This window comes from Hippopotamus amphibius, chromosome 8, assembly GCF_030028045.1.
Source record: "Hippopotamus amphibius kiboko isolate mHipAmp2 chromosome 8, mHipAmp2.hap2, whole genome shotgun sequence".
Taxonomy (NCBI): Eukaryota; Metazoa; Chordata; class Mammalia; order Artiodactyla; family Hippopotamidae; genus Hippopotamus; species Hippopotamus amphibius.
This window is the reverse complement of record NC_080193.1, coordinates 130250066-130262528: the sequence shown is the minus strand read 5'-3', so window position 1 is coordinate 130262528 and position 12463 is coordinate 130250066. Positions and strand designations below refer to the sequence as shown.

The following is a 12463-nucleotide window of genomic DNA, read 5'->3' as shown; positions in this document are numbered from 1 at the left end:
GAGGTTAACATTTTGGGCTGGAATACTTAATGGGTGGTAATAGGTACTTCACATTGCTTCACATCAGAATACACATGTTATGATATCTGGTTGGTCTGCCGTTAGCGGTGGTCAAATTGACCCCTGGGCAATAACAGGATTTTGGAGGGAAGGGACAAAAGGTGCAACCGAGTGGGAAAAGTGTGAATACAACTTGGCTACCTAGAGGAAGTGGAATGGGGAACCCAGCAGCAGGCAGTGCAACGCCAAGGTTATCCAACTGTGTTTCCCACTGTGACATCGCTCAGGTTGTGATCTACTGAACTTGTTCTTACAACTAGGGAAGGCAAAAAACAAAAACAAAAAGAGAACTTTGGTGGGCCCTCCATGACTCTTTAGGACAGGTGTTTTATAAAGGGAACATTTTCCTTTATAAAACTGAGCTGAGCTGAGCGGAAGCGGTACTCCGCCCACGGAGAGCCACTACCACGATCCTCTGTACAACCTGGGGACAAAACCTAGAGGTTTAGAAACGCAGAGGACAGGAAGCTCGCTGTGTTTGCATCCGCCCCTATTCTTTTCAGCAGGAGCCCCGTCCCAGCCTTTGGCCACCAGGGGGAGCTACAGTCAAGCAAACGTTCTTTCGGAAGAGCGGGAACGCGTCTAGATGAATCTTGTCAAGCCCAGGGACCCGTAGCAAGGTGTCGGGGCTGGATGAATTGTATTTCTGCTCTCTCGCGAGCATGAGGAGGCCTCTCCCCGCCCTCCACTCCAGCCCTCCCTCCCCGCCCGCGTGCCCTCAGACGCCTCCCGGTGGCTCGCGGCAGGTGGCGCTGTCTGCGGCGTCAAAGCGGCCCTGGCTGCGGCGGCGACGATCTCCCAGCGGGCAGTGCGGCCCGGCTCTCCTGAGGTAGCGAGTGCCACGTCCCAAGTGCTACGCGGAGGAGCGGAGCGTGCGGTGAGCAGGGGGCGGGGAGCAGCGCAGAGCCCGGCCCGGCCACACTGATCGCCCGCCGCCATGGGCTCCTCGCAGAGCGTCGAGATCCCAGGCGGGGGCACGGAAGGCTACCACGTCCTGCGGGTAAGGGCTTCGACGGCGGCCGGGGGGCGGCGGGCTGGAGGCGGGGCCCGGCCGCGGGGAGGCGGAGGCCCCGGCGGGCTTCTTCCTGGGGCAGCCAGGCCCGACCCCTCGAAGGAGAGGCGACCGCGGGCGCTGCGTTGGCCGAGGGCGGCTCGGGAGGCCGCTCTCACTCCCGCCTCCCCCGGGCCCCCGGGCCGGGGGTCCGTCGCTGTGGGAGGACGGGCTGGAACCGTAGGAGTCAGCCGGCCACTTGGCCGGGGGCGGCCGAGGGGAGAGGGCAACCGTCGTTTTTTCACGGTCTTCTCTGCCCTCACCCTTTCGTTCTTTGCTCCCAAAGTTAGGGAAGGCTCGGGGGCAAAATCTTCGAAAGAGGTGATGGTAAAGGCAGCATTTGAGTTTTCCAAGAAAAGGAAGCCTGGAACCCGCAGACCAGTGGCGGGGGGTGCGACGGCAGGTATTAATTCAGCTCGGCGCTGTCGCGATGTTCGGAAAGGCCAGTTAGGCAAACAAAATGAAATGGCCTAGAAGTAGGTTTGACGGACTTAAATCTAGTTGATTTTGACTGTAGTTTTTTCTCTCTTGTGTCGCTCCTGACCTTCCCAACCCTCCTCTTCTACATTTCCTGGCGGGGAGAACTTCCGTTCTCTTTTTTCCTAAGGCTGCTCAGGGTGTGGTGGAGATTAAGGTTTAGATCCACAGTGTAAAGGAGGTAATGGCGAGGAACATTAAAAAAAAAAAAATCCAGGTAAATAAAGGAAAACAACTTCAGTCACCAGGTTGCAGAGAAACATAGTATCTCGAAAAGCGTTAGCTAGGACCCAGCTGTGAACAGCCTGGGTTGTACAGAGTGTGTGGTCCTTTCGTCAAGGAACTGAGTCTTTATAGGTGGGCAGTTGGTTGTGTGCTGTGACACCTGCATGAGTGATAACATGATGGACTGTCAACAAAGTGGCCCCAGTCTGTAGTGCCATTTCAGGACATAACAAAGTGTAAATAGATATTAGCTGCTTACAGGCAAGAGCATTTTCACTGAAAGTGGGAAAGTGCACTTCCTGGTGCTACAGTCATCTTCTTAGGTCCCATGGTATAGGTGAGACAGCATTCTTAAATTAAATTACCAGACGTCTGCTTGATAGGGCTGTGATCATTCATCTTTCTGATCTTCAGGATTATCATGTCTAGTTGTCTCTCCACTCTGCTAAAAATCCCTCTTGAAGCTACACTCTTGGTAGGAAAGGATGATTTTCCCCCAAAATAAAGGGAATGTATAAATAAACCATATTACCTTCCTGTTCTCTTTAGCTAAGCCAACCCCCAAGTGCCACACTGATGGGGGAGGTGGAAGGAGAGTTGTCAGACCCCAGATGTGAAGTGAAAGTTAGTGGCAGTATTTTTCTCTCTGTTCTCTGGTTTGATTCTGAGTTCTCTGCTTTGGGGTATGTTATCCATACTGATTATCCATACTGTTATGCTGATTCTCACAGTTGCTGATTGTGGCCATGAATCCTTGGGAATTCGTGATATTTTTATAACACATGATAGGTAAAGCACAGTATTTATGAGCATTAAAAGTCTATAAGAAAGCTTTACACATCAAGAGGATTCCAATTCAGTGACTTCTGTTAATGACTGTGACGTTAAACAAGTTGAAGTGTATTTCTTTACATAGGTGCACCGCAGTAAATCAGCACTCATACATGTTGAGTAGTGCAGATGCTGTTAATCTATAAATATTTTTAGAAGCACTAGGGACAACCTGAGTTTCCAACCTGCACAGTGGAGGTTGGAAAGCATAAATGTTGCAAAAGATGAAATAATTCTTTCATTTGAGTTTTATTAGAGGGAGTTTAGGAGATCGTCTAGTTTAGAAGAATTTTTTAAGTGTTTCTGAGTTCCTAACCCACTCTGCCCCAATTCTATAATTGGTTCCTTTTTTTCTTTTTTTTAATTTATTTACTTATTTGTTTATTTTTGGCTGCAGTTGGGTCTTTGTTGCGGGGGCTGCTCTTTGTTGCGGTGCACAGGCTTCTCATTGTGGTGGCTTCTCTTGTTGCGGAGCATGGATTCTAGGTGTGCAGGCTTTAGTAGCTGTGGCACGAGGGCTTAGTAGTTCTGGCTTGAGGGCTCTAGAGCACAGGCTCAGTAACTGGTGCACGGGCTTAGTTGTTCCATGGCATGTGGCATCTTCCCGGACCAGGGATCGAACCTGTATCCCCTGCATTAGTAGGCAGATTCTTAACCACTGTGCCACCAGGGAAGTGCGTGTAATTGGTTTCTTTGTCTTTATTTTTAGAGGGGAAAAGTACTATGTTAAATCTCAACATATAAAAATCTTTTCATTTGTTATTGCCTAAATTATTGTTGTGTATTCCACTGCTGTATTACTGAGCTTGTAAACCAAGAGTGAAAATGGCAGGATAATCGTGGGATAAAATCACCTGTGTTTAACGAGTTCTGGAATGATTTAATTAGAAATTCGTTTTCTTTAATAATTCCCTGGCCATTTGCTTGCTAGTGATAAAAACTTGCATGAATGTGTTTTGAAATACCAATTTATAGTGGCACCCATATCCACTCCTATTTTATTACTGTTATTTTTAAACTGTATTCCTACAATTCAGAGATTGAACTTTTTGTTTTTTCCGTTATTTTTTCATATCTATTGTTAGAGTCTGCTTTAAAAAGTATTTAGGGGACAGCCTTGAAATGGTTCCAGATTTTCTGCTATGAACAGTGTACTTTCCTTTTTATCTATTATATATTTATGTATTAATGCACATTTTCATGTTACAGTCATATTATATACCCAACTCCCCATACTCAACCTGGAAGTAACTAACATAGTTTATGTAGCCTTTCAAAAACCTTTTAGGCATGTAAAAGAATCCACCCGCCCTTCACTCTTTTTGTTTCCTTTTGTAACTGTTAGAATAGTATGATACATACTGTTAAACACCGGGGTCTTCTTGTTTGGCGAAGCTTCTAGGCTGTCTTTCCATAGTAGCACACAGAGATCTGCAGCTCACTTTCTCTTATCTCCATAGTAAGTCAGTTATACCATAGTTTGGTTAAGCACCACCTCCTGGTGTGAGATGTTTACTTTGTCTAGTCTTTTACTGTTACAGGTGCATATCTACAACCTTAAATCCTACCTTTCATTTTCACTTAAAATGTATTTTCCCATATTATTTAATTTTAATCTTTATATAAACATTGGTTTTTATTTTAGTAAATTACTACATTGTTTTTTGATTATCAGCATGTGTTCATTAGAGAGCATTTGGATAAGTTCAAAAAGTATAACAAAAAACCTAAATTACCTATAACCCTACCATCTAAAGGTAAATACTGTTGAAGTATTTTTCTTCATCTTTTTTTTTCCTGTGCCTAACATTGCCCTTTAGCCATGTTTTACAAAGATTTTGAGTTATATGACATAATCTAGTACAGTATGACCAAACGTTATCATAGGATATTGGCTTTACAACCTAAATATCCAACAGCTGAGGAGGAGTTGTTAAATAAATCAGGGCCTAACTATGGATTGGAATGCTGTGCATTCAGTGAAGATTATGTTTGAAAACACTCTGTGGTCATAGATGTGCCTCCATGTATGTGCATGTACATTCGAGTACTAGGAAAATAAAATGGAAAGGTAATAAGCCAGGATATTAAAAGGATTGTTGGTGGATGGTGACATTTTTATTCCTTTTAAACTGTAATATATTATCCAAACTTTTTACAGTGACTGAAATATTTGCATATTTACAAAAAAATATAGTTATAAAAATTACTTTTTAAAAGTGTACTCCTAGTGGAAGATTTAAAAATTTGTTCAGGAGCTTTCTTTTAAAAATAACATTATAAGGAATTCACTGACAGTCCAGTGGTTGGGACTCCTCACTTCCTCTGCAGGGGGCACAGGTTATATCCCTGGTTGGGGAACTAGGATTCCACAAGCTGCACAGCGCCGCCAAAAGAAAAAGAAAAGAAAAAAAGAACATTGTATTTCTGATTCCCTTATGCATAGGGTCTGATTCCACATTCACCATGCATACCACTTTTATTCCCATTTTTTAATTCTGACATAAAGCAGGAGAAATGTTAGTCAGGACTTCTCAGTTTTGTTAGAAGTTACTGCTGTTGAAGTATGTGGAATACATAATTCTTGCCTAGATTTTCTGTTAATTATCAAGTGAACCCAACAAGACCATTTTCAAAATTACTTTTTTGGAGTTGCCTCACGGATGTCCGTTATAAGATGTTTCTAAATTAAAATATTCACATTAATTCCACTCTACATTTGAAATGGGGGATATCTGAGGACATTCTGGAACCAGTGTTCACACCAGTATGGGGACATGGAAAATGCCATGTTCACTATTCCTTATCATTTCCTCTGAGAGAGATTTTGAGATGATGGGTGTTTTGAAGGAAAGGCCATTGAGATGAATTGTGTCTCCTGTGTAATAACAGGCCTTTATCTTCAGAGCCATTTGCTGCAGACTGGGCAGCATTAGGTACTCTCCTTAGAGGAGAAAATGACAGTAAGTGGAATTATTTCTATAGAAAACAGAATACCTAGACCATATCTACTGTTATATAGATGTGCTCTTTTATAATGGTACTTAAGTAATCTACATGAAATCCTGTATGATTTCAACCTACTACTTATTCTGAGAAAGTGAAGTCCCATTATTTAATAGTCATAATATTTTCTTTATTCTAACACTGTATCTCTAACTTTTTAGACTCGTGCCCCTATTTGAAAAGCATAAAAATCTCACTATTAGCCCCTTCTCTTCTGACTCTTCCTGAAAACAGTGGGTGTAAAAAAAAAACAGTTGGGTTATTTGATGTTTTCCAAATATAAAGTTATAATTGAAAAAGCTTTATAAACACCATTTGAAGATTCTAGCCTGCTCCCAAAATTGATCTCTTCTAATAAAAGTCTGTGAATTTGTTTAATAAACATCCTTTGAAATTGCTTTCAAGTGTAGGAATCAGAATACTTCATTTTATTATGAATGAATGTTTTATTAATGCCATGAAATACAATGTATGTGAACCTTTAGGACACTTTTAGGAGTTGTCAGTATCATTAAACATAAACTTTTCCTGATGTTAATAGTTTCACGTTGTTTGTCAACCCTTATGTATTTTTGTGATGAAGTGTGTTTTAATGTATGGATCTCCAGGATCCTCATTTGGGGAAACCTGCTGTTGGTAGGTAATTACAGTTTCTGTCTCCGGTCAGTAAGTAATAGAGTACGCAGAACTGGCTTTGGTGCCTTTCTGGGTTAGATACTGACAGGGCTTCTTAATAATTCCCCTGAAATTTTCATAAGACTTGAACTTAGAATAACCAGCAACATCAGTACTTCCTTTTTGCTGGCTTTAATATTCTACCAAAAGGATTATATTGATTGATTTACTAATAAATTATCAGTTAACAATCTAAACTAGGAAATATCCATAAAGATTTGATATGTGCTTTAGAATCTGACTTTAAGTTGGCTTGGGAGTTGTGATGATCAAGTAAGATGACTTTTTTCCAAATAACATATGCAAAACCAAAGTAGTTATTTTGAGAGACTGTGTATGTCCTCCTGGCATTGCATGAAATTTGCTACAGCATGTAGAGAATAATGCTGGGGTTTTTTGGTTTTTGCTTGTGTGTTTGTTTTTTTAAGCATCAGTGAAAGATCATTAAGCACATTATCAGCAATAAGGAACCTTGTCACCTTCTGGACATGGATACATAGTAGACCACTGGAGACCACCCTTGTGAATCATAAGATTCTAGTGGCCCTCCATCACTTCATTGTTTTGCCTTGGGCAAACCTTTGAACTTCTTTGAGCTTCTTTCTTTTTATCTGAAATGTGGGAATAATAGTAGTGCCTCCTCCACCTTTTTTTTTTACTAAAAACCACATTAGATAGTGTATGTGAAAATATTTTGGAAAAATTGAGTACGTTAAGTATTAAATTTCTTTATTGAAACAATGCTGTCCACCTCATTGGTTATTCTGAGGATTAAATGACATCTTCCATGTAAAGCACTTAACTTTGCATCTGGGATATAAGAACTCACTAAATGTTAGCCAGTGCCTTTATTATTAGCATTTACATTATTGTGTCACCCATTGAGAACAACTGTTATAGTGGCAATACTGGTTAAAATATACTTGTTGTAAATATTTTAAATAGTATTTCCATTTAATCAGTCATTCAGCAGCTACTTTTTGTCCATGCACCTAACCTACTGCTGTTTAATAAAAGTTTTGGATCAAATCTGACCTATTAATTTTATAAATGTGCCTGTTAATTTTAATTCCTCATTTCTGAGGAAATTTTACATCTGTATTTTAAAAGATAGGTGAGTACCAGTGTCCTTTTCATTGCTTTGCCACAGTGTTACTAAACACATGAACTAAAATGACAAAAAGTCTATATAATTAAAAATGATCTTGTTTAGTTTGATCTACGCTGTAGAATCTATAGATAACAGCAACAGACTTCTTTCATGGTGAGTCATTCAACCTTGGAGACTATGTTGTCAGCCTCCTCACTTCACAGCTAAGGAAAAGGAACACAGAGAGATTATCACCTAAGGTCACACAGCACGTTTTCTTTCCCTAAGAAACAAATACCCAAGTTGGTATTTGAAGAGTATAAAATGAGGTGGCATGTTGTCAGAGTTTTAGTTTCTTTTGTAGCAGACTGGTTTCTTTCGGCGTCATTTTTCTAACATACAGATCTTTTCTAGGAAGCTACGATGTAAATAATGGATTTTTATTTCATTTAATTATCACTAGAATTTTATTTCAACGTTCCTCATATATTACAAGTTACATCATAGGGTCAGAATTAGGAAACATGCTCTTTGAGTTATTTTGGTGGAACATGTGAGGAGAATGTTTTATCAGGTAAGCCTTGAGCTTTTCTAGTCTACTGCAGAATTATTTACCACACATTTGTGTCAAGTCCCAAATAGGGAAATTGGCTTTTTTTCAGACGTAGAAAAGCTCCCCTCTACTCCAAGAATTTAGGGTTTACTTTTATTACATCACGTTCCTAAATCTTTTCCTGTCATTTTAATCACCTGAGCACACACATATAATGTGAGGCTTTATGTGTATAGTTGGAATGAGTCATCATTTAGGTGTTACTTGGATTGAATTTATTTTTTAGTCTTATTTAACGTCTCTGCTTTTTTAAAAAACAGTACAAAGGCGAGAGTGTTAACATTAAATTGAGAGCTAGAGGATATGATGGTGTAAAAAGAAAATCATTCAAAGGGACTTAAAACTATCTTTTATGTGTGAAGAAGGAATTGCTAATGCTTTAATAAAGAGGAAACAGTTACACGTTCCGCTGAGCCACTTTTATGGAAACATCACCATGGTTAGAAAACTTCAGGGAGATAATTCACATACCAGCCAGAAACTTAGGTATCTTTGTATATCACTTTATAAAATACCTAGTCTGGTGAAATCCTGTTCTCAGAAAGTAGCCTGTAGTTTCCTTTCTTTGCTTTAAGGTATCAGTTCTATATTCTTTAGCTGGAAGTACGTAAGTAAATGGATCAGTACAGTTAAGAGAATGCCTTAACCCCAATTCCACCCCAACTCTTCTTCCCTTCTACTCTGTCGTCCCTCTCTCACCCTAGCCAAAATTTAAACATGAGACAGGTTCAGGCAAGATGACCCAAATCTAGTACAATTATACTTTTAGCCCTGGAAGGAGAGATGGATGCTTTACTGGAAAGCAACCAGTATAGAACAATTAGGTCTGTACACAAAGAAGTCAGTCACGGAAATCACGTATTATATGATTCCATTTATATGAAATGTCCAGAATAGATAAATTCATAGAAACAGAAACTAAAATGGTGGTTATCAGGGGCTAGGGGTGGGGGAATGGGGAGCAGCTGCTAATGGGTACAGACTCTCTTTCTGGGGTGACCCTTATTAAGTCATGAATTTTTGATATGTCTATTCTGATATTTTTCTGTTTTGACATTTGTCTCCTCTGTCATGATTCACTAAATCTCAGAACCCACTGAAACTGCCTATAGTAGTTGAGTGAATCCATATTAGGGATTATTTATGTATGTAGTTGGTGATTCAAAATCCAGCTTCTAATCATTGGTGCTAATTTCTTTTCAGGTAGTAGGGATGGCTGCCCCTTCACTATTGTAGTTTCTATCATAAACTCACTTTTTGCTTCTTGAAGAGTACAAAATGTCTAAAAAATTTCATCTTGCTTATTATAGCTGTTTTTTTCTAGAGTGCTTATGAGAGAGGTGTTTCTTTTCATTTTGTGAAGAACAATGAGTATTAGATCAAGTTACTTTGTGGCCTTTATATTGACTGCTCAGTCCTTTTAGACTTAATTGCTGGTTTTCAAACTGTGTCCATGATAGGTAAGGTGTTGGGTGTATGTTCTTAGACTGTAGTAATTTCATTTCTACTTTTTGGATAGAAGGAGCATATCTTAAGACTTTTTATATATAAGTGTACCATGAACAACACACTCATGTAACCAGCATCCTTTCCCTTTCTGGTCACCCCCTAGCTACCCCCTAACTCCCCAGAGTGAATACTATCCTGATTCTAACAAGAAGTTAGTTTGGTCTGTTCTTATACTTTATATAAATGGAATCATATGATAGTATTTTCCACCTTTTTCATCTTGGCGGTTCTGATAGGTGTGTAGTGGAATCACATTGTGGTTTTAATTTGCATTTCCTGATGACTGTTGAAGTCGAACACATTCTCATATCTATTGACCACTTTACCACCCTCTTTTGTTTAGTGTCTGCTAAAATCTTTTCTCCATTTCTTTAAGTTGTCTATCTTCTTTTTTAAACAGCTTTATTGAAATATAATTTATATACCATTAAATTCAGTCTTCTAAAGTTTACAGTTCAGTGGTTGTTTAGTATATTCACCAAGCTGTGCAGCCATCGTCAGTATCTAATTCCAGGACCTTTTTATCACCCCAGAAACAAACTCCATACTCATTAGCAGCTGCTCCCTTTCCCCACTACTCCCAGCCCCTGGTCACCACTAATCTACTTTCTATGGATTTACCTATTCTGGACATTTCATGTAAATGGAATCACACAATATATGCCTGGCTTTGTGCCTGACTTCTTAACTTATCGTAGTGTTTTCAAGGTTTCACTCATGTTATAGCATATATCAATACTTAATTCCTTTTTATTGCCAATAATATTCCATTCTATAAGTGTACCACATTTTGTTTATCCATTCACCAGTTGAAGGACATTTGAGTTGTTTCCACTTTCCAGCAACTGTGAAATTTGTAAGTTTTTACATGGACGTGTTTTCATTTCTTCTGGTTATGTACCTATGAGTAGAATTGCTAGGTCATGTGATAACTCTATTTGACATTTTGAGGATCTGCAAAACCATTTTCCATAGAGGCTGCACCATTTTACATTCCCATTGTCAATGTATGAGGGTTCCAGTTTCTCCACATCCTTGCCAATCCTTGTCTGTTTTACTTTAGCAGTTTTTGTGAATGTGAAGTGGTGTCTCATTTTGGTTTCACTCTCCTTCTTAATGATTTGCAGTAGTTCTGAATTTGTTCCAAATACAGTTCCTTTGTTGGATATATGTTATATCATTTCACTCTCTTAATTGTGTCTTTTGATGAGCAGAAGTTCATAGTTTTAGTAGAGTTTATCAGTTTTTTAAAAATTTATGGTTAGCTTTTTGTGTTCAGTTTAAGAAATCTTGGGACTTCCCTGGTGGTCCAGTGGTTAAGACTCTAGTACAGAGGGCACAGGTTTGATCCTTGGTCAGGGAACTAAGATTCCACATGCCCCACAGTGTGGCCAAAAAAAAAAAGTCTTCATACTTGATGATCTCAAAGATATTCTCCAATGTTTTTCTCTAAAAACTTTATTGTTTTATGTTTGATCTTTAGATCTGACATCTATATGGAACTGATTTCTGAAAAATGATTTATCTCCTTTTCCTAAGCTGACTAATGTTCTATGTCTTTTTCTTTTTTTTTTTAAGGAGTGAGAGATAATTAATACATGAAAAACAGAAAAATAATGTAGTGTCCAGGAATTAATTGGCTATAAAGATTTGCCCTCAGATGGTGATTGTGGAGTTAGGAAAGGGAGCTTAAGATTTGTAGGACTCCTATCATATGTCAGAGTCCTCCCTAGGCATTTCATGAACTTAAACTCATTCAGTCTCTACAGTATTCTTGTAAAGTAGATGGCATTATCTCTTCCTTGCAGATGAGAATATTGAGGTCCAGGAAAATAAATAAACTTTCCCAAGCTCAAAAAGCTGATAAGTAGGCAAACCATCACTCAAAATCAAGTCAGTTTGGGGGCTTCCTAGGTGGCGTAGTGGTTGGGAACCCGCCTGTCAATGCAGGGGACATGGGTTCGGTCCCTGCTCCAGGGAAATCCCACATGCTGTGGAGCAGCTAAGCCCATGTGCCACAACTGTTGAGTCTGCGCTTTAGAGCCTGTGAGCCACAACTGTTGAGCCCGTGTGCCATAGCTACTGAAGCCCACGCGCCTGGAGCCCGTGCTCTGCAACAAGAGAAGCCACAGGAATGAGGAGTTTGCTCACCACAACAAAGAGTAGCCCCCACCTACCGCAGCTAGAGAAAGCCTGCGTGCAGCAGCAAAGACCCAACACAGCCAATAAATAAATAAATAAATAAATAAATAAATAAATAAATAAACAAAATTATTTTTAAAAAAAAGTCAGTTTGGCTCTAAAACTCTTAGTGTCTTTTTACTGTGCATTTTTTCAAATCATGTAAAATCTTAATTATTAAACTTTCAGATTTAATCTATTCATCTTAAATTGCTGTGCTATTTGGCCCAGTAATAAATAAAATAGCCCATGGAGCCAGGTATATGTATTTTTTCTTTTCTTTTTTTAAATTAAGATGGTTTGAAGGAAGCAGACGAATCAACAGTCATGAGATCTCATAGGGGAGGAAGTATTGAAGTGGTAATCTGATGCTTGAGAGATTAGGTGCCTAAGAGATTCTTGTCAGTGGATAATATTGCCAGAGAAACTTACCAGTGTGGATGTTTAATTTGTGGTGTTGCAGAATTTATTTTCCATGCTATGAAATGTAGGAAATTTTCTTGAAATGAATTAGGTTCAAAGAGAGCATTTCGTAGGGCTCCCTCTGCTGGTTTCCTAGCAGTAGTTAAGATACCTAGTTGCCAGAATGGTGTTGGTGGTAATGATGTAAATAAATTTCGGAAAGAAATTAATTTCAAGGTCCATTAGAAACAGAGAGATTGATGTTTGTAGCAAATGGAAATGGAAAATAGAGAAAGGATTATTTACATTTATTTATTTATTTTAGAATCCAAATTTAGGTGTT

The 12463-nt window shown here is 39.3% G+C and overlaps 1 protein-coding gene across 1 annotated transcript in view; it reads left to right on the top strand.

Annotated features, from left to right (window-relative positions):
• Nucleotides 1–837: 837 nt before the first annotated feature.
• Nucleotides 838–12463, top strand: part of GORASP2 (golgi reassembly stacking protein 2) — a 29519-nt gene continuing 17893 nt past the window's right edge. The window contains exon 1 of the mRNA XM_057746109.1: nt 838–1060. Coding sequence (XP_057602092.1) covers nt 998–1060 — 63 coding nt within the window. The 5' untranslated portion in view covers nt 838–997. The remainder of the gene's footprint in view (nt 1061–12463) is intronic.